This window comes from Eublepharis macularius, chromosome 5, assembly GCF_028583425.1.
Source record: "Eublepharis macularius isolate TG4126 chromosome 5, MPM_Emac_v1.0, whole genome shotgun sequence".
In the NCBI taxonomy this organism is placed as follows: domain Eukaryota; kingdom Metazoa; phylum Chordata; class Lepidosauria; order Squamata; family Eublepharidae; genus Eublepharis; species Eublepharis macularius.
In genome coordinates, this window is record NC_072794.1 from 77,911,349 (window position 1) to 77,939,270 (window position 27,922).

Here is a 27,922-nt window from a genome sequence, read left to right on the forward strand (position 1 = left end):
TTTTTATATAAAACATAGAAGGGAATAGCCAGAGAGTGAGTGCATTGCAGGGCTGGATGATGCACAATTCTTCTTCTCTGTAGATCCACAGGAGTTAGCCGTGTTAGTCTGTAGTTGCAAAATAGTAAAGAGTCCAGTAGCATCTTTAAGACTAACCAACTTTATTGAGGTATAAGCTTTTGAAAACCACATGCCTAAGTGGGTGTCATCAACATATTGATGGCACTCAATACCAATGCCTCAGACAACCTAAATCAAAAGTCTTTTAATCAAATGGATTCTGGTTTTCGAAAAGGCACGCTCACAACTTGCAAGTTGCTGCTCACAAATTGGATTTCTGGCTCACAACACTGCACCGCTTAGAGGGAACATTGACTGCAACACCACCAAAAATTCATAGTCTTCTTTTTTATCGGATTGTTTCTTTTCCTAATAAGCCTGGAGGGCATCCTTAAAACCAACGTACCACATCCACTAAAGGGAAAAGCCGGTCTTTGATCATCACTTGGGGACTAAGTTTTCACATGTAGGTGCGTTGCGGTGGCATGTCAGTAACCAGATCCTCTGTATAATGACAGGCACGTGTTGTCAGTTCTGTCCCGTGGTCAAAGTCTACCGACTGGCTGAAATAGTCCTGAGTACAGACCATTGCTTTATTTAGTAGATATAACTTGTCAATAAATGACTTTATGTGAAACTATCTGTTTGCACGTGGATAGTTTGTTTTATAAAGATTTTTTCTCTGAATCAAAAGTCTACATTACTTCTTTCAGGAACGTCAGAAAGAAAATTGTAGAAAGAACTGAATTAACAAGTGTCAGGTGGGTAGCTGTGTTAGTCTGTAGCATAAGAGCAAGATTCAGGGCCAGTAGCACCTTAGAGGTCAACTAGATTTCCAGGATGTGAGCTTTTTATCATCAAAGTTAGTTGGTCTGTAAAGTGCTACTGGACCTAAATTTTGAAATAAGCAAATACATACTAACTAAGTTAGTTTAAGATTATCAACAAATGGATAGTCAAAATCAGATTGTAGTAATTTGTTGACTTCTAGTGCCACTACAACAAAATGCCACTGGAAATATTACATTTGTATTGCAGAATCTTGATATTTTCTTTTATAACATTGACTTTAATTATGACATTTAACCAAGACAAAATAAAACTAAGCTAAAATAACAAATGCATTTCACTTCAGGCTGAGATGACAAATATATGAGTGAAACTGCTAATGCATGCTGTCTCCCAACTTTTTAAAAAAATTAAAATCAACTGAATTAGACTAATGACTTTGCAGTATATGCACATTTTATCAGAAGTAAATCACACAACTAGACTTAATCATTGGGGCTTTACTGGGGAGATGGTATAGGAAAGGACTGTTTAATCCTTTCTCCTCACCCAGCTGCTTTCCCCTTTTTGAGAGAGAGAAAATATGGGCCCAGTAGTGGTAAAACTGGAGGAGGAAAATCAGTCTTCTTCATATTCTGCTGCTAGATCTTTAGTTTAGTACTTCGTCTCATTTTTTTCAAGGATACTTCTCTTATTGAAGGCTGTAGTTTTGGACCAACCTATACAAGGTGCAATTATAGTAGCCTGGTATACGACAAACCCACACAGTGAACATGTGGGGAAGGAGAACAGACATGAGCATGTTGGTCCCATTCCCCATCTTCACAGGGTGACCATGTGGAGGAACTGGCCATGCAACTTCTTCATTCCTCATGGTCAGTGACATTCAGAACTGTATCGCTGATAAGAGTTCCTAGCAAAGCGCAAGCGTTCCCGACAGGGTGTGACAATGTTACGGGAAGTGACATCATCATGCTAGCCACAGGCATGTTCCTATGCTTTGCGTGGGACCAAAATTCAGAGTCTGTTTGAGGCCAAAATTCAGGATGACATCATTGTGCCCTGCCAGGAGCATATCTGGTGAGCGCTTTCCCAGGTTGCCTGCCAGTAGCTGGCAATCACTGGGGAGGGGGGATGCCATCTCCCACCTATTGCCAGTGATCGGCAGACAATGGAGCAAACCTTCAGGAGATTGCCTGCCAGCAGTGAGCAACTGTGAAGCCTAGTTGTAATTCTGAGAGATCTTCCTCTATGCAGTGACACTCTGCAGATGACTTGGCAATTGTGTGGAAGAAGGGGCAAAATATAAATGCCAATCTTCAGATGGGGCCTGAAGATCTCCAGGTGGCAGCTAGAGCTGGCAACCCTAGGGCAGGACAAGCATTCACTTCTCTCCCTTTTTGCTCATTCAGTGAACAAGTGGGACTGTTGTGTAAAAGATTAGTATGAAAAGAGACAGCATTGATTTTCACACATATGTATTGACCTTGGGTAACTGTAGTCACAATGTTTAAATACCATAACTTTGATTACAACAGGACTTTCTAACCTTTTTGAGCCTTTGGACATTTTTGGATTTTTGAGAAGGTGGAACTACAAAATGGCTGCTAAGAAGGTTGGGTCCAATCACAAAACGTGGAGAGGTTCAACCCATAGGGTTCTCAGGTGCCTGCCGGCAACAGGCAAATTCCCAGAGGTTTGCCCCGTTACCCGCTGATCCTCCATCGATTGGCAAGAGGTGGCAAGCCTCCCAGTGGCAGGCACCCTGGGAATACACACAGAGTGCGCAATCCCAGGGGGCATTATGACATCACTTTCTGAAGTGACATCGTCATGCCAGCCACAGGCATTCCGTGCTTTGCTGGGGCTAAGCTTGGGGCCAGAATTAGCCCCATGCAAAGCGCAGGAGCTTGCCTGGAGCTGGCATGATGACACCATTCCCGGAAGTGAATCATCTCACATGCACTGGAAGGGTGCATACTTGAGGAGGAACTTGCCAGAGGCACAAGGTAAGTGCCCGGTCCTCCCCCTTCTGCCAGGAGGATAGAGGGACTTGGCAACCTTAGTTCCATGCCAAGCATTTTCCTACAAGCAAGACAGTTGCTTCCAAATGTGTTTTTCTGGCAGATGCAAAGGTAGTGGCTCCTAGGCTTCAAGGAGGCAAAGAAATGCTGGGATTAGTTCTTTACTTTGGGGAAATTTTTTGTTTTGTTTCAGTTTCTGAAGAAAGGGAAAGCCACAAGGAAAAGTGTGTAATTGACATAAGTATGATGATGCATGCATTGATTTTTTGTCTTTTAAAAAGGTACCAGTACTCATCTATATAGTTTCAGTGATTTCCAACAATTCTCCCCTCAGGACGTGGGAGTGCCCCCCCAAAGGTGCCGGTAGTGATATCATGGCATCTGTGAAGCTCTAGGAATTCCCCCATTCTTTGTAGTAAAGACTATAGAGATGTGTGGAAGTTCCCAGAGCATTGTGGATGCTGTGATGTCACACTATCTTCACTGCCTCCCCTGGTTTTTTTCTCTAGCTGCTCTCTTGAGTGAGCACAGGGGATGGAGAGTGAGGGCGGGATGTCACATAAGTGCAGCCTCAGAAATAAGCATATTTGTTACTACCACTAAATCCTCTGCATAACAACTATACAGTAGCCAGAAAAGAGGTTTAACATCCTTAGCATTTCTCCATTGAAAGGAGACATTTCACTGCTCTGCCTTAGCTTTTATGTATGCTCAGTTCCTTGGTGTTCCTCTTCCTCTATGATGACCTCACCAGACACCTAGTCATTAACCTCATGCTTACTTCCCCAGTGGTGCTTTTGTCAATCGCTCTCAAATAAGATGCTTAGAGTACTAGTTGTCCATCCCAGGGATGCCATCCTCATATAAATGCAGCAGCCAGGATACTGTCAGGGGTAGGATACAGGATCACAAGTTTCACCCATCTTGGTACTGAAAACTCTCTACTGGCTGCCTGTTTGTTTCTGAACACAGTGCTGGTTAATACCTTTAAGGAACCAGCATATTTGAAGAATTGTCTCCCCCCATACTGTCTTACTTACCAGCTAAGATCTTCCTCACATACCCTGTACTCTGTGCCCCTGGCTTTAGAGGTGAGACACCTAACGACAAACAACAATGCTTTTTCCTCCTTTGTTGCTTGTATTTGTGGACTCCTGCCTTTTAGGCACCAAACTAAAACATTTCTTTTATCCAGGCTTTTCAATAAGAAATACAGTCCGACTATCTTTTAATTTCTAGCCTGAACAATTTTATGGAACTCTTTTTTGTGAGGGGGAGATATATTTAAATATCCCAGATAGTCCTCATGATGGGGCAATATCCCTTCACTCACCAGGTGCAGGATGTACCACCGTATAGCAGAATAAACAGAAGAATCCAGTGAGAAGTAAAATCATCTCAGAAGATGTTTAACTTCATTTAATAACTATTTACAGTAAAATAAACAACAAACTGTGAGAGAAACATATTCATGGCTTATACATAAGACAGAGAGGCAGTTACAGCAACAGATACCTTAACTGACACAGAAGGAATCTTCACTCACAGCAGGGAGGGGCCAGTTCCACAGCAACAGATAAACAGACACTATACAATGTATCACGCCCCTTCTCCACCTGCAAGCACTCTTTACTCTTTCAATTCAAATTAGGCCACAGTATCTTATTCCAAGACTTTTAAATTGCTCAGAATTTTTAAACGAGTCACAGACACCTGTAGAGCACTCTTGCAGTTGGAGGCAGAGTGGATTTTTAGACTAAACACTATGGCTCCCAGGGGCCTGAATCAGGAGATGGATTTCACTCCTTTTTTGTAAAGGTGTCAGTCCCTTTAAGACCGTTGGGTGCAAATAATTGTATGACTTGGCATTTTAGATTTTTGTTGTAAAGGAGTAGGTTCCTTTAAGACTGTTAGGTGTAATTGAATGACTTGACAGTTTGTGTAATTGAGTAACTTGACATTTTGTATTTAAGCCCTGAGTTTAAGGGCTACATCACACTGTGAAATAATGCAAAAGAGGATGCATTGAATTTGAAAGGAAATGAGGATACTGTAAGTAGTTTTGCCATGATATGTACAAAGTGCCCATGATCTGTGTGACCATTGATGTTGTAATGAGCATTTAAAATAGTTCATCAGTAGTGGTTCTATGTACTGAATTTATATGTACATATATGTAATTGATTGCAAGCACTGATATGCTTCAATATGAGGAATTGCATGTTGGTGCAAACTTTCTGATTAGAATTGTATATCCTTCAGGCACACAGTAAAGGCTGGTGAAGAAGCAAGGTGCTGCGAAACAGGAAAACACCAAGGCCGGCAAACCCGTAGCCATCTTCCCACTGGGAGCTCACCCCCTCGGAGGTAGCTCGACGGTTGGGAAACCACACCAAAGGGGTGTTGTGGTAATGAAGATCGTGTGCACACCACAAAAATAGAATGGAATACAATGTAATTTCTAGTGCTGCAATTTAATTGTTGAGAAAGATTCTAGGACTGTACATTGGTTGATATAAATTATCTTATATGGTCTTCTTGGAGTGGGTTCTCCTTTTCTTTGATGTTATTCAACTGAAGACCATTCCCTCTTGATACAGAAATGGCAACTAGACAGAAGAATAAAGAGGCTGAGGGAGACACTCAGGTACCAGAAGTGGCTGGTAAAGAGAACCCTAGTCAGGAGTTGGAAATGATTCAGGTAGAAAAAGAAACGGCTGAGAGGGCACAACCAGAGAGAGAAAGAGAAAGAGAGAGGCTGAAAGAGTATATGAAAAATAAATATATACTTTAAAGATGAGAGAAATGCAGTTAAGGGCAGAACTGCCAGTTTCATATAGGAGAAAAGAAATCTCCTTAGTAGGACAAAAGAAATTCCCCCGTTATTAGAAAGGAAATGATGTGGATGCATTTTTATTTAGTTTTGAAAGAACATGCAAAGATTTACAAATTCCTGATGAAGCTAGTATGCTTTATTTGAGCCCACAAATATGTCGAGGATTTAGTGAAATTTATTCAGAGATGAGGGATGAAGAAACCTCAGACTGTTTAAAGAGAGGGTCAGAATTCGCTTTGGTCTGACAGCAGAACAAAGTAGAAAGGCTTTCAGAGAGATAAGGAGAAAGCCTGTAGAAACCTATTCCCAATTAAGTTGTTGTTTAGACAGAGCCTTGAATAGATGGGTTGAGGGAAGTAAAGCGACACCTTTCCAAGTGCTGAAGAATTTGATGGGACTAGGAAAGTTCTACAGACAAGTTCCCTCACAGTTAAGATGGTTCCTGGGGGACAAGAAGCTTAAAACTGTAGAGGAGGCTTCCACTTTACTGGATGAAATTGAAGGGGATATAGGAGAAAATTTATTACCACCACCATCCATCAAAAAGAATAAAGTCTGGGTCCCCTCAGGGAAAGCTGAATCCCCAAAAACCTATCCAGCAAGGCAAGACACTAACATTTCAGAGGGGAGTGATTACTTGTTATCACTGTCATGAATAAAGCCACATAAATCCCAGTGTCCTCAGCTAGACAGGAAAATCCCACCACAGCCAAGCTAAAACAGTTAATGTCCTTAAGAGGACAGAGGAAACTGCTGAAAAACTTCCAGGCCCACATCCAGAAACTGCCCCTCAAGAAAAACTTCCAGGCCCACATCCAGAAATTGCCCCTCAAGAACTGCCCCTCAAGAAAATCCCACCACAGCCAAGCTAAAACAGTTAACGTCCTTAAGAGGACAGAGGAGACTGCTGAAAAACTTCCAGGCCCACATCCAGAAACTGCCCCTCAAGAACAACCTGAAAGTATGGAAAGCCCAAATTATATAAATTAGGATTACTTAGAAGCTGTGGAAGTAAATGAGGAGCCAATAATAGGCTGGAGAGATACTGGGGCAAAGATTACATTGATTAAACTAGAGTTGGTGAAGCAGGAAAGTATTTGATGGAACAGACTTGCAGAATTAAGGAGACAGGAGGCCCAGAAATCAAAGTAGACGTAGCAGAAATCCCAATCAGATACCAAGGGAACTGGGTTATGGGAGTATGGAACGACTTAGACATACCTATTCTATTGGGAAATGACCTGGTAGTACAAGTAAGAAATGTAAACAGAATTACCAGAAGTAGGTCTCAAGCTACAGAGCAACAGACATTACCAAACGAGCTGCAGCCAGTGCCAGAGGAGCACTGTGTTAATGGAGTTGATACATTGTTACAGGGACATCAAACTGAAGAATTAATAATTTGAACAGACAGCAGATGAGACACTGAGACTTGTGGGGAAAAGTAGAAGCAAGCACCTAGGAACTGAGCCCTGAAAACCCTTCTGTGTTCAGAGTCCTGGGACAGAGGCTGTACAGACTGTCAATGAGGCGGAAATGTGGTGTCATTGGGGAAAAGAGAAAGCAATTGGTGGTTCCCAGGCAGTATTGGCTGCAAGTGTTACAGCTGGCCCATGAGACGCCCATGGCTGGACACCTAGGCATCAACAAGTCCAGAGAGTCACCCAATAGCATTGTTAAATACGGATTATAAAATTTTTACCTCGGTATTGGCTAATCATTTGAAAAAAATTGTTGAGAAGCTAATTAAACCAGACCAAACGGATTTTATACTCAATAGAAATTTAACAGATAATTTTAGGAGGACGATGAGTATTATAAACTTTTGTAAAATTCAGCCAACAGAGGCAGTTGTATTGAGCCTTGAAATGGCCAAAGCTTCCGATTCCATAGAAAAGTCCTATTTTCTTTCCCTTTTTCGACATGTGATTTGACCCTAGGTTTCTTTGTACTCTGCAGGCTCTTTAGTCTTCCACTCAAGCCCAAGTCAAGGCAAACAATCTGAAATCTGGTTTATTCAGTATAAATAGCCCCGTCAGGGCTGTCCGTTTTCTCCTCTCCTTTTTGCACTTGCTGTAGAGCTGCTGGTGGAAGCCTTTAGGCAGAATCCTCACATCCATGGCATTCAAGTGGGGGTCTATGAACCCAAAGTCTCGCTTTATGCTGACGACATTCTGATTTTTACCTCCCCAGTTAACTCTTTAGAAGCAATCTCGCAAACTCTACATTTGTTTAGTTTAATTTCTGGTTTAGCAGTTAACCAATCGAAATTGGAGCTGTTTCCCATTAACTTGACCCCTAGTTCAGTAGTCAAGTTACGAACACAATTTGCATTCAAGTGGGTTACTAAGAGGATGAGATACCTAGGAGTTTATATCTCTGTACATATGAATGATGTTGTCTTGGTAAATTTTGATGAACTTTTTAAATCTGTGTTGATCCTTTTTCTAAATGGAAAAAACAAGGTTACTCATGGTTCGATAGGATCTCATTGGTTAAATCTTTCATTCTCCCTAAATTCATGTTTCTGTTTTGTTCTCTCCCAGTTAAGATACCCCCAAAGAAAATACAGCTTTGGTAAAGGGCTCTCAATGAGTTTATTTGATCTCGTAGCAAACCGAGAGTTGGGTTTCAGACATTACATTGGCCCTCAAGCTTAGGTGGTCTGAATGTTCCAGATCTGCCTTTATATTATGTTCGCTCTTCTCTGGCTCCATTGATTCAGGTTTTAAAATTGAATCCAACAGCAGCCTGGATCTCTGTAGTAAGGTTTTTTCCCTCACCATTTTCATTATCAGTAACCGTCTGGTCCCCTGCTAAAAACAGGTCTGGTTTGATTTCCTACAACCTCCTATTAGACACCATGCCTAAAACCTGGGACAAATATAGGAAAATCTTAGCTCCAGGTATTTCTCCCTTAATGTCCTTCATTAATCAGGACTGGTTTCCACCAGGAAAGGATTTAAGTGAATTTAGGGAATGGAGATACTCTGGTTTGTCAATTATTATTAATTGGATTAAAGATGGGGCAATCCTAGATAAATCCATAATGGAAGAAAGATTTGGAATTAAGATTTCTTGGACCAGAGAGTGGCGTGGAAAAGGGATGGTAGTAGGTGGATGGTCTGGCCCAGTGTGGATGGCTCCCCCACAGCTGAACAGCAACAAGCCCATGACTGAAATGAAGGCCATGGACAGGAGCGGGAGTGGACCATGCTGCTTCTTCACTTGGGAAGAGGTTGGGCTGCATACAGGTCGAATCCAGCCTTATGAGGCATGCTAGCTGGTGATTGGCAGAAAAGTCTACTATGTCAGCCACTTCTACAAGCAGCACCTGGGAGGCGTCCAGGTGATCAGGCACTATGCAGGGCAGGATGCCACAGGTGCAGTTAGAACAGGGTTTTTTGAATATTTACTATGGTTTGAAGTGTAGGTATCTAAAGCAAGAAGGAGGGTGGATGGGTGAGTGAAGAGAGCTGTGACTGGATGGCAGCTGTATCTAGAGGGTAGAGTGAGCTGCAGACTTCATCAGAATGCTGAGGGAAAGCGTTCATTCTGTCTAGTTCAGTAAATCTGTGTGGAAGTCCGAGGGTTCTTGTGAATGAACACAGGGGGAAAGTTTAACCAGTCAGTCAGAGTGTCTAATTCAAAGAGTTCAGTCAGGCAGTGTGTGTGGAAGCCTGAGAGAGTCTGTGTCAGTGCAGGGTTGTCAGCTCTGGGTTGGGAAATTCCTGGAGATTTTGGGAGTGGAGTCTGGGGTCAGTAGGGTCTGTGGAAGGGAGGGACCTCAACTGGATATTATGTCATAGAGTCCACTGTCCAAGGCATTTTCCCCAGGGAAACTGATCTCTATCATCTGGAAATCAGTTGTAATTCCAGGAAATCTCCAGCTACCACCTGGATGGTGGCAACCCTATATGGGTAAGAGGAGAGAATTATTCTGTGAGTGAAGAACTGTGTGGAAAATAAGTCTTTGTGACTGAGTCTGTTTATCATTTCTGGCCTAAGTGGAAACGATGGGAAATTAGTCTTTGTGACTGGGTCTGTGAATATACATTTAAGGATTTATTATGCCTAACATGAAACCACCAAGCTTATGAACCAATTCTGAACTGGTACACTATTCATGGATTTGTCCTGCTCATGGATCAAGTGTTTCTTAATGGTATAGATGTAATGTGGGATCTATCTAGGGTTACCAGCTCCAACTAGGGAAATTCCTGGAGATTTGGGGGGTGGAGCCTGGAGACAGTGGGATTTGGAGTGAGGAGGGATCTCAGCATGGTATAATGCCATAGAGTCCACCCTCCACAGTAGCCATTTTCTCCAGAGGAACTGAGTTCTATGGCCTGGAGACCAGTTGTAATTCCGGGAGATCTCCAGACACAACTTGGAGGTTGGTAACCCTCAGTCTATCTGTGGTTAATTATGTTGCATCTGTCCAAAATCATTAAAACCAAGAGCCTGCAGTAAAGCATTGTTTGTCTGGTTTCAAATCAATATGTGAACTTCAACCTTCAATGCTTCTTGGCTCTCATTTTCCTCTTCCCCTGCTCTTAGGGTTGACAGATCACACTGCTGTAGTGACAGAAGAATTGATATCATTACTGTTCTTTGAAACTTTTAGAGGCACAACAGCTCTGTCAAAGTCTTTAGGCCGAGTAATATAGTGCCCTGTTGACTATATGGTCAAAACCTCTGTCCATTTCCTACTACTGCATAGTCAGCAGTTTTTAAGTTGTGGGACAATTCCTTCTTGGAAGATGAGAGGCATCTGAAAGGGGTATGATGTTCCAGGAACACCAGGATCCAGAAACAGGTGATGCCTTCCTGTCCCTGTAGCTGATACCTGAATGATTTGAACATCCTCTGGCAAAGAATCTTCACAGAATTATGTTGGAAGGTGAATGTACCCTCTTTTTCTGCAGAATATAAACTGAGAAGATGAGAGAGCTATTGTATCTACTGTATCATTCTTATGACCAAAGACTGCTGCCTTCTTCTAATGCAAATGTTTGGAAGGGATTAGTAGCCAACACATTGATACTTGCATGCAACAGCTGTATACATACAAGGATCTCTACACACTGATCAGTAGAAAAGATTATTTGCACTGGCTTTGAATGGAGAGGGTGAAAGTAAAATATATTTAGAAGGTGAGGATAATAACACCCTTTGTAAACCACTCTGAGTGGGCATTAAGTTGTCCTGAAGTGTGGTATATAAATTGAATGTTGTTGTTGTTAAAGTTTTAAAAAACAAGACACACTTTTATAATCCCCATGTAAGATTTTATCCAGTTCTTGGCTCTCCTTTTCTTCAACTGAATCTTTACTACAGCAAGTCACTGGCAGCACTGGAATAAGAATTCAGGAGCTTGGCTTTCAGACTCAGTCATGCTACCTGTCAGCACCAGAGAGAGACAAGAGTTGTTGTTCAGGTGAATTTTAGTGGATAGTGTTATTTGAAGTATAGGAAAGGGTGGGGGAACCTTTCATAAATTTATTCTGTTTTCCCTTCACTTCCATTGGTTAATGTTCCATGCACTGAAAAAATTTGAGTCAGTCTGTGGTATCTGTTGGTCTTCCTTACAAGGTCATGTATACATTCCTTCTAACCTCACCCATCTGTTATGATTTAAGTTCAGTGGCACAGATATAGAATCTTGTTATTTAGCTGCTGTTATATTGGAAATTATAACCAGAATGCTTTTCTTTCCTACCCCCCCCCAAATTCCCTGTGGCGAAAAAAAAAATCAGCTTCTCACTAGTAATACTGAAAAGGCTCTTCAATCAATAATGTGTAAATCGGAAAATAAATGGGGTGGATTTTTTGTTTATTCTATAATTTAAAGGTTTAAACACAGACTCTTCTCTACACAGATCATAATCACATTCTGGATAAGAATTATGAGGCTATTTATTCCTCTCCATACTTCGTGTTACTCTACTTACTAAACTTCTGGATTTTAATAAATTAATTACAAATGTTTAGAAAAATACTGCTTTACGCTAAGGGTTCTGTGTACTATACTAGACCATGCTGAATTTTCCAATATCTGTGCCGGGGGCATAGAGATTATCCACTCATGAGTGTTACTCATTAACCTCAGGCTTTACTGAGACATACAGCATTTAAAATTGATACACACACTTGATTTTGCTTGTCTGGGGATTTGAAACGAAGAGGAAAGGCAATATTTCAATGTCACATAGTATTCTGAACAAACTATCAGAAGCTGGTCAGTAGGCAAGAGTACAGCCAAGTGTGAATCCAAGATCAGAAATGCATCAGATCTGGCAGGTTATTCCATAGTTGTCAATTCATGGAACAAACAGCTAGCTTAGGAAGCCAAGGCAAATTTTAAGTGAAGACAGGCATTCACAATGTAGTGGTTGGCTTGCTCCCCTCCCACCCCCATTTACCAGTCCTAAACAAAAATATATCTGAATGCGGTGATATATTTTATTTTAATCTAGCCATTTCCACAGTATTAAAAATGCATCTGTTTTCACCCTTAGAAGCCAGGGACATAGACTAAAGAACAAAGTAGGAATTCAGCAAGATTAGAGTCAGAAACAACAAAGTCAGAAATGAACCGCTTGATTTCCACACTGGTCCTAGAAATCCTATCTTGCAAGTCACAAATCCTTCTATCTAATCCTAGATGTATATGGCACGCTTGTGGCTACTCAGTGATGAGGGAAAGGCACTCTGCACATGCTTAATGGTATGCTTCTCAGTGCTGAGCTCTAGAAATACATTGTGTGGCCTTGCTGAACCCTAATTAGCCAGCTGGAATATCATGCCAAACCTTTCTGTGGAAAAGTAAAGGAAAATGTTATTCTATTAAATTGACTTTCCACAAGGAGAAAAATGCATATATTTAGATTGTAGTTTCAGAGGTCTAGAAATAGAAATCATAGAATGATTCTATAGAAATGGTGCGGAGAAAAGAGCAGCGAGAACTAGATTAATTAATAGAGATTATTCTGGACACTTTTTATCACTATTAAGTTTCCTGTTAGAAATGTAATTGTGCACCATATATTCAACAACTAATCTTAAAAATGATATTTGATAGATACTTAGTACTTTTAGGAAATTATTTATTTTGGAAAGCAACACAAATAGTTTGCGATATAAGAATAAGATGCTATCATGGATTTAAAGAGAAAGGACATGTTTAGTCATATGGTGAGTTCAAGTTATAGCAAGTCATAAAAGCAATAACCGTCTGATTAAAGTAACTTCTGAAATCATTTTTGGCCTTTCATTATCCTGTGTGTATGAGATGGTGGTGGAGTTTTGTGTGAGTCTGTACTGTTTAGTACATGCAGCTTATACTTTATGAACTGACACCTAAACTGGAGATGTATCTACAACCTGAAAATATTAAATGTTGGAAACCAGTGATCTCACTTGTCAGGCATCGGACATAGATATAGTCGAAAAACAGGATACTATAGATTGAAGTAAAGCTCTTTTTGTATCACGTGCACAATGCAATGGTTATTCAAAAATTACATAAGGTATAGTTTGGTAAATATAAATGAGTAATGTTGCATCTTCATAATGTAGAATGACGTAGTTATTTAGGTATTTTTATTATTATAGCAGCACTATGTACTGAAATCACATGCATTTGCTTAAAAAACAAACCAAACCAAAAACATTTTCATAATGACTTTCATATTATTTATGCTCTTGTGAAATATAGTAGAATTTTTAACATAAAGACAAATCAGAGCAGTACTGAAACTAAGGGTTCAGACAGGATATGACAAAGCAGGGAAGGATGAGCTAAGCCTCTAGTGGCAGCTGTTTTAAAGTAGAAACCACCTTCCAACCGCAAGCCCCACCATGCAAGGGGCCCTGCCCACTTTCTTGAAACATGGGGCAGATGCTACATTGGGGAACAGTGCTCAGAAGAGCCATATGTTGAGTTTAAGCCATTGAATATCACTTTAGTAAGCAATTTTAGGTGGACAGCCATGTTGGAATGCAGCAGAACAGCATGATTTAAGTTTTCAGGGTATAAACTTTTGAGAGTCAGCTGTCTTGTTCAGGTATCTGAAAATCTTGTTGGTCTCTAGGGTGCCACTGGACTCAAATCCTACAAAGTAAGCAATATTTCAATGCAAGATTTTCATGTGAGCTGAACATTAAAGTTTTGCACATCTGTTTGATACCTGGTCAAACACCAATACAAATGCACTACAGAAAAAGTACTTTAAATGATAATTTACACAGCAGTAGCAAAAATGAACATGGACTGCCAATGTGTTTCTACTTATTGTATTTATTATTACTGAGTGTCAAAGCTGGATTCCCTTTGAACTATAGGTAACTCTTACCACTTGGAACCAAATTGTAAATACTGAGTAACATTTTCTATTAAACGTGCATTTTTATTTATCTGCAGGCCATTGAAGGAGTTGAATAAATATGTAAGCCAGCATGGTATAGTGGTTAGAATCTTGGATAAGGATAGGTTCAAATTCCTACTCAGCTATGGAAGCTTTCCAGGTGACCTTGGGCCAGTTGAATACCCTCAGCCTAACTTGCCTTACAGCATTGTTGTGAGAATAAAAATGGAGGAGAATAATGTAACCAATTTTGGATCTCATTGGGGAGGAAACTGGTGTATAAATATCTAAATAAATAAATACTGAACAAGTAAGAAGTTTACATGTGTCACAGAGGGGCACAAAGGCTTGCTCCCCCCCTTCCCTATTCAGCCTTGTGAATTGAATGAACATTGGTGACAAAAGTAGGGCAACCCTCAGGACCCAGTGCTGGCATGGGAGGGTTCTCTGGCGAGGCTGGGAGAGTAACAGGAATAGAGGCCTGGTGGCAAAGCTCCGGGCCAGAAGCAGTTGGAAGAGATGTACGTGTTCATGTGGTGGAGAGAGGGCGTCTGGTAGTTCTGACCCTGATGAAGATTTTCCAGTGACACAAAACCTTCTCTACAAAGCACGTTAAAACTTGTCCTCCCCCCCCCCCCAAGTCTAGAAAGCCTTTCCCCTCAGATTGAAACACACCAAACTGGACGAGACTGGAAGCTAAACCAAACCAAACTAGTGAGGATAAGTCTTTCAGTTTCAATCGCTAGGAAGGAGGGGGAAAGGATATCTTTATCTTGGCCTCGTCCACGTCAGACAGAGTGCTGACTGAAGTTCTTGCTTCGCTCTTGCTCTGTAGGAGGGGCGTGCAACGAAAACTCTCCCAAGAACTCAAGAGGGTCACTCCCTACACTTTTTCGAACGGAATCACTGTTTACGGCCTTCTTTCGGTGAGGTCTTTCAGTGGAGCCCGGAGACGTGTCTTTCTGTCCACCCGACGCTTCGCACCCTTTCCTCCAGTGGCCGCCAGTTAGAGCCGGGGCGAGCCTCTTCCCGGGCTCCCTCCCCCATGACTGTGAAATCCGGCGCCTCAGAACGGGACAATAACCCTGCAGACCGCTCCCCGCCCCGCGCTCTAGCTTTTGCCTGGGCCATATATTTGCTTGGAGAGACTCAGCCTCTTCCTTTAGCTTGGAGAGGGAATGCTGTTGTGGCGGGCGGGCCAGCGATAGGACTTTGGGAGGCGTGCCTCTCACGAGCATTACGGCACCCATCCCTGATTCCTTTGACTGTCTCCGGCGGCGGCGAGAAAAGCGCTTTTCGCCCGTAAATCCCGAGCAGCCATGGCCGAGCGCCGCGCCTTCGCCCAGAAGATCAGCAGGTACAAGGGCCCGTGCTGAGCCGGGAGGAGAAACTGGCAACACTGTAGCCGCGGGGGAGGGGTGGGGGTCGGTGGGAGGAAGAGCTTGAACTTCGGAGGAGTGGGCGAGCTGAGCCAGGGGCCTAGCAGGGGCTGAACGATCCCTCCCCCCACTCCCAGGGTTGTGGGATTGTACTGGAGCTCTGGAGGTGGGGGAAGGAGCGGGGCTTGCGCTCAGATATGTATATGCGATCGCGCATGCATTGTATATTTCGGGGTTGTCGCATGGTGCTGAGCTGAACATACAACCGCTGGCTCTCTGTGCACATGTCAGTGTTCGGCTGGCTTGATGGGAAGGGAAGCCTTGTGCATTTGTTTCCGTGTGGGGCATTGTGTATTGCATGACCCCGATCTGCAGTCACCTTCAGTATCTATAGGATCCCTTGTTTTCCAGCTGGGGGCGGGATGCATTGTGGTCTTGCTTCTATATCTGGTAGAATGTGTGGGAGTGAAGTCTCACTGTGCGGGTCTTTGTGATACGTTGGACTCTAGATTGGAAGGGTGCGGTGTCTAGGCTTATTGCCTTGAATTTTATGAGGCTGCCTACACGTGTATCAGATCATTTTGAAAACACGACCAGCATAACGTGCCTGTTAATGGGCTCTCAGTTGACCTGTATTGTGCTTTTTAAAAGCCTTCTTATTTGAAGAACTGTGTACAGGTCTTAACATGCAGGTCCTCTTTGTAATGCATTGTTCTCTGGATGAGTGGATTGGAGTTTGCATTGTGCCTTTACTCCCCTCCCATGTCTGATTTGTTTGTAAGAGTGTGATTCTAAACAGCACAGTCTATGCATTGGTGATATTTTCTTTCTGAGAGGCTGATTATGTTGTGTTCCCCTCATAGTTGTGACACTTTGAGTGTATGAGAGTCTAATAGTGTTCTGTGTGTATGTTTTACATTGGCCTTTGGGATGAAGGGCTGAGTGCACTGTTCTCTAAGAACTCTCCGAGTTCCATTCTTGTTTATGTGCAAAAGGTATAATTTATCCACTTCCTTTTATAAACCTTGACATATTCTTCTTGGGCTATGGAATGGGGTGGGCCTGATGTCAGGGGGGGGGATTATCAGAACCTTCTGAAATTCTGTGCTGTCTCATGTGCTCATTCCAGTTATCAAGTTTTTTTTCTTATGAACGGGAGAATTGCTCTGTCACTCCCCCTAAGTTCTTGTTTTAGCAATTGGGTGGAATGCCTTGTGTTAGTGTATGAGATGGAGGAAGAGATCAGGCTACTAGGATAAGAGTCCAGACTGCTAGCATTGATACTCTTTCTTTCCTTTTAATGTTTGTGATTTGAGAAGAAAATACTCCCATTTTCTGAAAAATTAGATAATCCTACTAACTTTTATTTAGGGGTAGTGACTGCTTTTCCATAGAAATTTTGATAAAATCCTATTTTAAATGTAACATTTTGCAACATTTTCTCCAAACTTTGTGTTCACTGCCTCCTAATATGATGTAAAAATTTAAATATTTGGAGATTTGCAGCTGTGATTTCCACTTTGCTAGTTGTGCCAAGGTTTTGTATTTTTCCCTGCCTCTCTGGGAGATGGTTAAAGTGTATTTTTCTCTTCATATATTCATTAACTTATTTATTTAATTTCTGCCTCACGTTTCACCCCAATGGGAACCCAGAGCAACATAAATCACTGTTCTCCATTTTAACTTCATTAGCAACTCTGTGAGGTAGGGTAGTGTGTGACTGGCCCAAGCTTCCCTGGCAGAATGGGAATTCATACCTGAGTCTCCCAGATCCTAGTTCAACACTTTAACCCTATATCACGCTGTATGAGTATGTCTGTGTGATATCTAGATTGTACTTAAGGAAGGTCAGTTTCATAAATTACAGGGTTAGTTCAAGAGGAAAGCAGTCTCACCATGATGAATAATTTTGTATAAGACAGTATTTATAATAATACATTACAAAATTTCATTTTCCTCTTTCCTTTCCATCGAATACAGAGTCCCCAAGGTGGTAAACATTAAAAGAAATTCAAGACTTTAAAGCCATGTTTAAAAAAATAAATACATAAAAATTATTTAAAAGAATTAAATAAAACATATAAACACATAAACAGAGAGGATGGCTAATAAGAGTTAATTGCAGTGAATTTGGCAAGTTCCTTCATCCAAACAAAACATAAGTCTTCACCTGCTGGCAGAAGAGAATGTTAGAAGGAGAGAGACAAATCTCTCTGTGGAAGGCATTCCAAAGGTTTGGTGCCATGACGGAAAAGGTCCTTTCTTGGGTTGCTACCCATATAGGCTCAGATGGTAGGGGCATCTGAAGTAGGGCCAATGAAGATGACCGTAGTGGTTGGGTATGTTCATATGGGAGTAGGTGGCCCTTAAGGTTTGTTTGTCATGAGTCAATACTAGCACCTTGAATGCCAAGTCAATACTAGCACCTTGAATTGGGCCTGGAAGCAAATTGGGAGCCAGTGTAGGTGGACCAAGAAAGGAGTGATGTCCCTATGACCTACTTCATTCAGCATTCTGGTCACAGCATTCTGTACCATCTGTAGCTTCCAAATAGTCTTCAAGGGTAGTCTTAACAGAACACAATTCAGTAATCTAATCTGGATATTACCAGGGCCACCATGATGGCAAGGTCTTTCCTGCCCATGAGCTGAAACTAGTGAAAGGCACCCTTGGTAGGGTTACCATCCCCCTGCTCGGGGCAGGAGATCCCTGATCCCACCCTCCCCTCTGCGCCCACTTACCTGATCCCCCCCGGGTGGTGCAGCGTGCCCCTGAGTGCGGGGTGTGCTCCCGTGCCGCAGAAGCGGGTGGAGGTGGCAGCAGAGAGAAAGCAGGCGGCGGTTGCAAGAGCACACCGCTCTCACTGCTGCGGCTGCGGCCAGCTCTCTTGCCGCGGCCGCCCCTGTGCAGCTGGCGCTGGCGGGAACAAGGGGCACGGCAGTGGCCGCGGCAAGAGAGTGAGCTGCAGTGGCCACGGCCTGCTCTCTCTCTTTCTTGCCGCCACCACTGCGTTCCTTGCCGGCGCCAGCTGCACAGGGGCGCCCGCAGCCGCGGCGAGATAGAGAGCAGGCCGTGGCCACCACAGCCCTCTCTCTTGCTGCGGCCGCCGCTGCCCCTGTGCTGCCCACGGCAGCAGGGACAAGGGGTGCAGTGGCAGTGGCACGCAAGAGAGAGCTGCCCGCTCTCTTTGTGTTCCCCGGCACACGTGACGTTGTCACGCAGGCACCTTTGACCCTGCGTGATGACGTCACTCCTGGCAGTGACGTCATCATGCACACTGGGAGTGCTCATGCGCGTGCAGTCACAGCAGCACCAGCACTGAGGGAGGAGGAGCCAGTGTCCCAGTCGCCCGCTGGGAGAGTAGAAGGACCTGGCAACCCTAACCCTTGATCACCTCTGCCACTTGTTTATCCAGCAGGGGGCTTGGATCTAGCAAAGACCCAGGCTTTGAACCTGCTCCTTTGGGGGAGTGCAGCCCTATCCGGAACAGGAGATATTTCAATTCCTGGGTCAAACCTTTCTCCCACCAGTAGCACCTCCGTTTTGTTATTTATGTGTGAGTCAGAAGAGAGACTGCCAGATTTTGTATGACTTGAAGCTCACTTCTTTTCCTGTGCCTCCTCAGAAACTTTTGAGCTGTTCCATGTATTCTTAACTTATATACTGGTGTTTGACTAAAGCATTTCAGCGTGGTTTTTCATACTGTTCTGTTACCTAAATGTGTGTTGCTTGAGCTGAGTGGAAGTCTGGAGTCCATAAGCATATCATCATAATGCTAGCTCTATATAGATATCTGTAAAGATAAAATTAGCCCCAAAGTGTGTTCTCACATTTATTTAAAGTAGAACCATATAATAAACAGCCCTAAAAAGAAATTTGTTCTTAATGGAGAAAACTGACAGGTTCTTAACTTGCAATGCAACCTTAAGCAGTTAGATCCTTTTAAGCTTCAGTGGACTTTGAAGAGTTTAACTTTGCTTGGGATTTCAATGTTGCCATTGTTAAGGAAAAAGTTCTTTAAAGGTACTCTGCATTCAGATTACATTTCCCCACAGCCATCACCCACAATTAACGAAGACACCAAAAGTGATCCATAAAGAATTAATGAGCTTTATTTACAATAAAACCCAGATGCAGTGCCATGTTCCGACACATGCATAAAGATCAGCCATAGCAGAGAATCTTATATACTTTCCAAAGTTAATTGTTTACAGAAAAGAGATAAAATTGTTATACAGAACTAGATATAAACAATTCTTCAGAATCACATTCTTCAGGAGACATGACACAAAACAAGTCTGATTGACAAGACAGTAAACTCTTTCTGTAATATAAACATGTTACATGTCTGGTGCCACACAGGAATCTTGGGTGTCTTCCTGAGAGACTCCTTATCTAAGGTAAATTCTTGAGTACAAAGTCAAAACAAGAGTGATACTGTCCTTGCGATAGGGCTCTCTAACCACAGTCTCAGAAGGAATCTGCTTACATAGGAACAACTCTTGCCTTCTGTGCGAATGGTCAACTCCAATAAATGCTCATACATAGGTCTTTTAGAATAGGGGTCATAGAAATTCCCTAATAGCCATCTTTCCTGATGTCACAGTTCAAGGAGTACAATTGAGTCAGCATAATGACAAGACAACATAAAAGTAGGATATCTTCTAAAATCCTTTTGTTATCTTTAAATGATGCCATACAGACTTATACGCAAATAGATGTATGTTATTTATGTGGGGAAAGAAAAGTTTAATGTTTTAGGGGGATCTTTAAGAATGTAGATTCCATATGTGTTTGGAGTGGTAATTCCAGTTGATGTTGTTGGACTTTCAGTATGTTAGCAGAAAAGAATAAAAAAATTCAGATTAATCCAGAGCAAACAATTGTGGTATCGCACAGTGCTCTCTCATTTTTCTTCTAGACAACCAATCAAAATTATAGAATGAGAAAAGTGTGTAGGGCACAATGCAATGGGAGCTTTCCCTTCGGAGCTCCATTTTTGTTGGGTTATTGCAGCAGGTCTTCCCAGCAGACTGCCTCTGTTAATCTAATCCAGTTTCTGCAGTGAAATGCTCTACGCTGATAATAGTACAACTATTTTCTTGAAAAAAAGTTGATGATAGTTTTGTTACTGCTAATAATTTTACAGATCCTTCTCCTGCATAATATGATCTCTACCGTGAGTCATCATTATGACATAGATGGCCTTAAAGTGAAAGAAGGGATAGAATGGAAAGTAATGTAGACAAGCTCCCTAGCAGCACTGGTGCAGATACTAAAATAAGAATCTTGTGTCTCCTTTGGCCTTCCTTATGATTATAAAGTGTCAGAGCTACTCCTACCATTTCCTTTGAAATTGACTGTACTAACACACTATGTAATCCACCTTGCATCTCAGTGAGAAAGGTGGACTATAAATAAAATACATAATGGAGATGAAACTGGTCTTCAGTATAATCTTTAAACGGTAAATACTGGTTACTGGTTGCACTCTGCAGTGTTATTGTGCACTTATGTCTCATTAGAATCAGTGGTACAGTGAGTTTTGATAACCAGATGGCAAGCTAGACACACATACTCTGTTGCTCAGCTACACAGATCTGCAAAGGAAAAGTAGAAAATCTTGGTATTTGACTGATTTTTTTATAGATATCAAGCTGAGTGACTTTAAGTATGTTGCGTTGCTACTTTAAGTGTGAATTTAAGTATATTGTGTGATATTTAGGTCTCAGAAATCATATTGTACTGTAACTAGATCTTAACTCCAAATTATTTTATTTGTTCTATTCTATGCTTTGAATTTTCTTTTTAGTGCAGTGGTATTACATGATTGGTCAAATGACCGTAAATAAAGAAACGAATAAGTATGTTGTGTTGGTATATGACTGGTTAAGCTGTGCTATTTTTCTAATCTCTTTTCTGGTAATAGAATCACCTCACAGTTGGAGTCCAAATGACACGTTTGCCTTTCTTATAATGTTAATATGTCAGAACTAAATTTTAATACATAGGCCCCAATCAAGCCACTGATATTCTTGGGTTCTCCTCACAGTTTGGGTTGTTGCTATGGCCAGTCAGTTAAACTGTTCCGCAGAATTCCTTGGACATCATTTGCAAAAGCAGTATTCCTAATCAGGGGAATGAAGCCTATGCATGCACATTTTGTATGTGGTTAGAATCTGTACTCATGATTTGGTGATTGCATGTAAGCATGGTGGGAGCAACACATGATTAATGATGGACTACTATGGAACCTCTTAATGAATTTCAGTCCAGCATTTTCACACTGGATTCTTCCTTTAAAGTTCATTTTCAGAAGGACTGTAAGTTTTATATCATCAGCAGAACCTCGTGGAAGACTAAAACATTCTCCCATTTTTTAAAATATGCAATTTGTGTCTGTTCTTTGGTGTAGAGACTGACGTGTGTGCTCTGTTGCAAAGACTAGAAAATTGTTGACACATGAAGACATTGGAGTATGAGCGAGTAGATAAGCCCAAGATGGTACAGCTAATATTATTAGGTTCTGCAATTGTATAGCCTGAATATATGTGGGGGTAAAGTTGGCATTTGTGTTTGTTGCAAAGCCTAGTCTTGGGTTTATGTCTCTATTAAGCTCATTATTGTTTGTAAGAAACTTTTTTAGAGTCGGAACTGTCTAAAAGCAAGGAAGAGACTTGCTGTCCAAGGACTGTGTGAGTAATATACAGTTATTCAATAGGAGTTGTAGATCATTGATAAACAGGGTCATTTCTTGGTATCCTCTCCCATGCTCACATAGGCCCCCAGCTCCCCCATCTGCATACTAGTGCTTTGATGCTGTGTTCAGGTGGCAAAGGCAGAACAAAGCTGAAGCGGAATCTAAACAAGACACGGGTGAGGCTGGTTGGAAAGGCTGATATTTCAGAGGGATAGGATCCACTTGTAGTAGATGGAATGGAGTTAAGAACTTACGGGTTCTCATGGTCCTGACCTTGCTGTTTGTAAAACAGGTCATGGCAGTGGCCAAGAGTCCTTCTATCATCTGTATCCGGCTCACAGACTCTTACTCTTCTTAGGCTCAGTTGATCTGGCTATTCTGATTGATGCCTTTTTTAATCTTGCGGTTGGAGTTCCATAATATGCTCTACGTTGAGATGCCCTTGAAGACAACTTGGAAAACTCAGCTGGTTCAAAATGCAGCAGCCTGATGAGTGTCAGGGGGGCAGTTGGTGGGAACATACTTTGCCTATCTTGGAACAGCTACATTGGTTGCCAGTCTGAGTCCAATTCAGAGTGCTGGTTATAACTTTTAAAGCCCTTCTTGGCCTAGGCTCCACATATTTAAAGGACTGTCTCCTCCCATATAACCTTGTGTGCCAGCTATGGTCCTCAGGTTGACACCAATTGGTGGTTTCTCCACATAAGGTAACCTGTTTGGCGTCAACCAGAGTCTATTCCTTCTCCATTGGAACTCCCATTTTGTGGAATGGACTCCTGGAATAGGTGAGGGGACACCATCTTTGGACATTTTTAGGAGGCACTGCAAAGCTATTTATTTGCTATGGCATTTAATGAGGTATAAACTGCAGTATCTCTTGATTGGAGGGGGGCTATTTGGGGTTTTATTTAGTTGGTTTAAATTCTGATATTTTAAATTATGATTTGTAAGCCACTTTGATTAAAGGCTTTATATAAGTATTTAATGAATAAATAAATAAAATACATTAGACTGTTTTGAGGTGGGGGCTGTAGGTGATGGAGAGGGATTTTATCTTGGTTTTAATTTGGGAATTTTGTAAGCTACTTTGACCTATATGAAAAGTTGTGTAAATACTTTAATAAGCAAACAAATATTTGTTTTAGGCCTGCCTTGTAGTAGGCTTTTTCTGGGTAATGGTCTGGTTTTGTACTTCAGTTTCTTCAGTGCATTGGTTGGGGATTGTAAGACTGAGGATACCTGTTGTAAATGCTGAAGTGTGAATACCTATCCAATGAATTAGAGCAAATGCAATTGTAATGTAGAGCTTGGCTCAGTGTAGACAATGGATTGATTGGTGTGCTCAGGGTGATAGCTGCAAGCACATAAATGCATGTGTAACAGTCAGTTTTTGTATAAGGTTGTGCTTATATGTTCATTGTGTAGACATACAGTTATATTTAGAAAATAGACTTCCTTTGTGGACTAGACCAGACCGTGAGTTGAGGTGTGTGTATGTTTTGTTGAAGTCCTGGTGGAATTTCTTTTCCCATATGTTCAGATAATGAAAATGTCATTGATAAATCTCAGGTATAAGAGAGGTGTTAGTGAGTGTGTTGGTATATAGTGGTTAAAATGATCTTTAAACTGGAATAAGTTGAAAAGCCATTAAAACTGACTTCCAGTAGAAATCTACGTATATTTTACTACAGAGATGTATAAAGCATCTTATGGAATTGCTTAACTGCTATCAGATGACAATATGCAAAATATAATTTGAGAATTAAATAATGTTTTTCTTCACAAGATGAGCTGAATATGACAAGGATTGGAGATATTTGTTATTGTTTTTAATGATTATTTAATTATTAACACCCTGACTTTCCTCTCAGAAAGTGCTCATTTCTCTCATTAATGGGATGTCTTTCTAATAACAATAACATTTGATTTATATACCGCCCTTCTGGACAACTTAACACCCACTCAGAGTGGTTTACAAAGTATGTTATTATTACCTCCACAGCAACAATCACCCTGTGAGGTGGGTAGGGCTGAGAAAGCTCTGGAAGAGCTGTGATTGACCCAAAGTCACCTTGTTACCTGGAATGGTCTCCTTGCAAGTAAATAGAGTGGGGGAATTAGCAAGCAAGGGAGACAGCTGTGTGAGAGGCAAGTAACCATGGGATCTTTCTCACCAATAATTTACGGAGTCCTTTCCCAAGGATACACACACACGAAGCCGGTGTTCTTAAATAAAGGATAATTGTTTTATTTGAGGGGCAAATGCATACACACAAGATTGCACGCAAACACACAAGAGGCCTAGGAAAAGCAGTGGTGAACGTGGAATAGATTTAGGGGATTGCAAGGCAATAATTACCTATCTGGAGAGCAGAGAAGTCCACGGAGGGAGAGCTTCAAATGCCAGTGTTCTTGGCCAGGAGAGCAAGAGGCTTAGGGCAAATCTCAAGGGAACAGTGCTCTGGATCCAATAAGTGTGTACGGAGAGAGAGAGGCTTAGGGAAGTGACCCTGAGGGAGCAGCCAGGAAACGTGCACAATTTGAATGGGCCAAAGCACTACTCTTATAGAATAAAACATGCCCTGAGGTGAGATGGCCCACGTAACCATTAGAACAAAGACTCCAATGGTCAGTTCCTGGAATTAACAAAAGTTTTGTTTAACTTGATTGGTAGCTGCCGGAGCGTGTGAAAGAGAATGCAAAATTTGTTCTAGCGCTGCACAAAAGGGCAGTTTGTTAGTGAGGTCCACTGGAGCTAAGTTGATGAATTTATTTGGGGAATGTACCTTCCCAGGAACGAACTGTAAATACTTATGAATGTCATTTGATTAGCTCCTCAATCAAGGACAGGAGATCTCATCACGGGAGGAGGGAAAGGAATATGTTAAGTGGGGATGACTCTGAGAGATCTTTGTTGCACTGGATTCCTTAGGGGCTGGGGGAACTGCAAAACTAATCACTGTTAATCTCTCCGCATTCCTATGCAGCATTCCATTCATGCCTGGGTCTCCCGGGCGGGACTCAGCAACTGGTAGCTGGAAGTCCTCTGGCTGCAATACAAGCTGCCATTTTAAATCTAGAGGCCTGGTGATTTTTAATATCACAAGCAGCCTTGTTAAAATGGCTATTAAAGATGGTGGAGGCCGGGCTGACTGCTTACAGCCTAGCTGGTTTCAAGTGGAAGAGTGGGGAATCAGACCCAGTTCTCTAGATTAGAGTCCTGCTGCTCTTAATCAGTACACCAAACTGGCTCACCAGACAGACAACTATCACATTATCTTTTCATATATCTTCAGATTTAGGTCTATCATGCTGATGTGTGACTGTGTTTTTAAAAAATAATCCAACAAATGACTTTGAAACGTCTTGAGAACATCGCATTTGATATCAACAGGAAAAGGCTTAGGTTTGAAAGTCTTCTACACACTGCAGCATTGGCATAGCTTTAATCCAGCATATATAAAGACATTATGAAAAAAGTATAAGAAATATGCAAGAAAGGTGTTAATAAAAGAGGAAATATTGGACGTTTTTCTGACTTAATTGTAGATTTTTCTGAAACAGTTTCAGAACAACTTTAGATTTTAATCCTTAATTATTTATTATAAACTTTTGTAAACTACTTGAGGGTCTGTCAGTTCACCTAATTATATGTAAGTGAACATCTTTTAATAGTCATTTTTATCATTTTTGGCCTGTCCATGTGCTTTCTCATACTCTTGCCAACTGAGTTTTTAAGAGCAATTGACCAGGAACTTTGTTACAGCTGGGTCTGCAACTGGCTTTTTGACATCATAGGTGTCTTTATTACTCTTGAAAGTGTCCCAGCAGTTCATGATTTCAGGCATTGGATCAGCTGCTCTTAAGGCACAGGCTGTAATGTAATAGAATGCTTCAGGAAAAATAGAGCATACAACTGGCTGCTTTGTGACTGTGGAAAAACCTACGTTCCAATATTCAGAAAGAGTGTATTTATAGCAAGAGTTTTGAATGTGCAAATGCTCCCCACTTCCCTTTGTAGCTGCTGACAGTTTGGGAAAGACAAAATGAGACACACACCCCCTCGCAATTAAATAATTTTGTCCACACTTCTCATGTACTCTTAAGTCTTAACTGAACCACTGGCGTTAATAGTAACTTTCTGCATAATGATCTCATTGAGCCGTGCTTTGGTAGAATATTTTGTCCATACTTTTACTTGATGATCTTTGAAATCTAATTTCTCACCCTTTGGTCAGCGTGTGGATTGTGATTCTATCCTGGAAACTACTGTTATACAAGCCTCAGATTTTTCATCTTTCTGTTGCCAGTGAATTGCCAGAAATGAATTGGTATGCACCACATGAAAGAAGAGCCATAGTCTCAAAGTGCTGTTAAGACACACTGCCTCCCCAGCTGATGTAAGATTGCCTTATACCTGAGCTTCTGCCTTTAGGGAGTTCCATGAAGAACTTAATTCTGGTCTGTAGTATTAAATATTAATTTGAGTAACTCTGGGGAAAATAATAGGGCATTCTCAGAATTAATATCAATTAGTGAACCAGATCTACCTTTTTTCAGTAGTTGGGACTAAACCAGAGAAGAGAGGTATTTTTAAATACATGACCACAATGTATCAGTAAAGTTTGCCACCCTTTGTATATATGAAATTTATATGCTAGTTTCTAAAGTCACATCCCAAATAATTTGGGAATGTAACAAGAGATTTCAAAAGGTAAAATAGTTCATCAGGTATCAAGAAGACATACTTTATTAGTGATGGGCAGCCAATGAAAATATATTTTTGCCCTGATTTGAGTCACAGATGAAGCTTCAAGAGGGTGCTTTTGGTTGATATTTGAGTCTTGTAGCCTGGTGGATGTTGCTGTTGTGCTTGTTTATTTCTCTTTGGCTGGATTCCATTTTGATCTGATTATTCCTGAATGACAGAATTGAATGCAGGCCCATTCCAGGTTCACAGAGGACCAAGTAATGTTCAGCTCTTGAGGTCCCAAACTATAATGAAAATGAAAATGACAGCACATATTGCACTTTAAAAAAAAGTTGTGAAAATTTTCAAATGCCAAAAAATTCGTAAGTGTCTAATTTGAGGCCCCCTTTGAGCTTGAAGAACAGGCCAAAATGCTTCCCTGTTTTCATGGAATGGGTGATCTTATCAGAACTTCCCATAGAGGTAGGGATAGAAAATATTAATAGGTTGTTGTTGTTGTTGTTGTTATTTTACATTTCTAGACCGCCCTCCCTGTCAGACAGGCTCAGGGCGGTGTAACAACATCCAATTATCTAAAACATCTACCCTTGAATTAAAATGATTGTAAGCAGTTATTAAAATCAGTTCCAGGTGTACCGATACACTTAAAAGACATTTGTTCTTGATGTATACTCACTGGATGAGAATAATGTTGATGTTAAATCTATTTTTGCTGAGGGAGTCAACGGATTCAGCTTTGCTGAAGTTTCATAGCATAAAATTACACTGTTGTATCCAGGATTCTGACAGAACTACAAGGACTGCTAGGACTAAAAATTAGTGGTATAACAGATGTGGTGAGAGAGGAGCAGACCTTAACTGGAATCCTGTGCTCTCTTAGGTAAGTCCTGCCTCCATGTATAGCATAATATTGCATCTTCAAAGGAGGATGTGTAACTTTAAAACCTCCTATTGAAGTAAATGGAGAGTCCAAAATGGCTGCTCCCACCAACTCTCTCTCCACCCCATTCAGCAGTGACAAAGGCTAGGATACTGACTCACCAACAGTATATAA

The 27,922-nt window shown here is 41.4% G+C and overlaps 1 protein-coding gene across 4 annotated transcripts in view; it reads left to right on the forward strand.

Annotated features, from left to right (window-relative positions):
- The first annotated feature begins 15,366 nt into the window (after positions 1-15,366).
- The window catches only part of DOCK7 (dedicator of cytokinesis 7), a 186,206-nt gene continuing 173,650 nt past the window's right edge, over positions 15,367-27,922 (forward strand). For all 4 annotated transcript variants that reach the window (XM_054981568.1, XM_054981564.1, XM_054981566.1 and 1 more), the window contains exon 1: positions 15,367-15,435. In XM_054981568.1, coding sequence (XP_054837543.1) covers positions 15,398-15,435 — 38 coding nt within the window. In that variant the 5' untranslated portion in view covers positions 15,367-15,397. The remainder of the gene's footprint in view (positions 15,436-27,922) is intronic.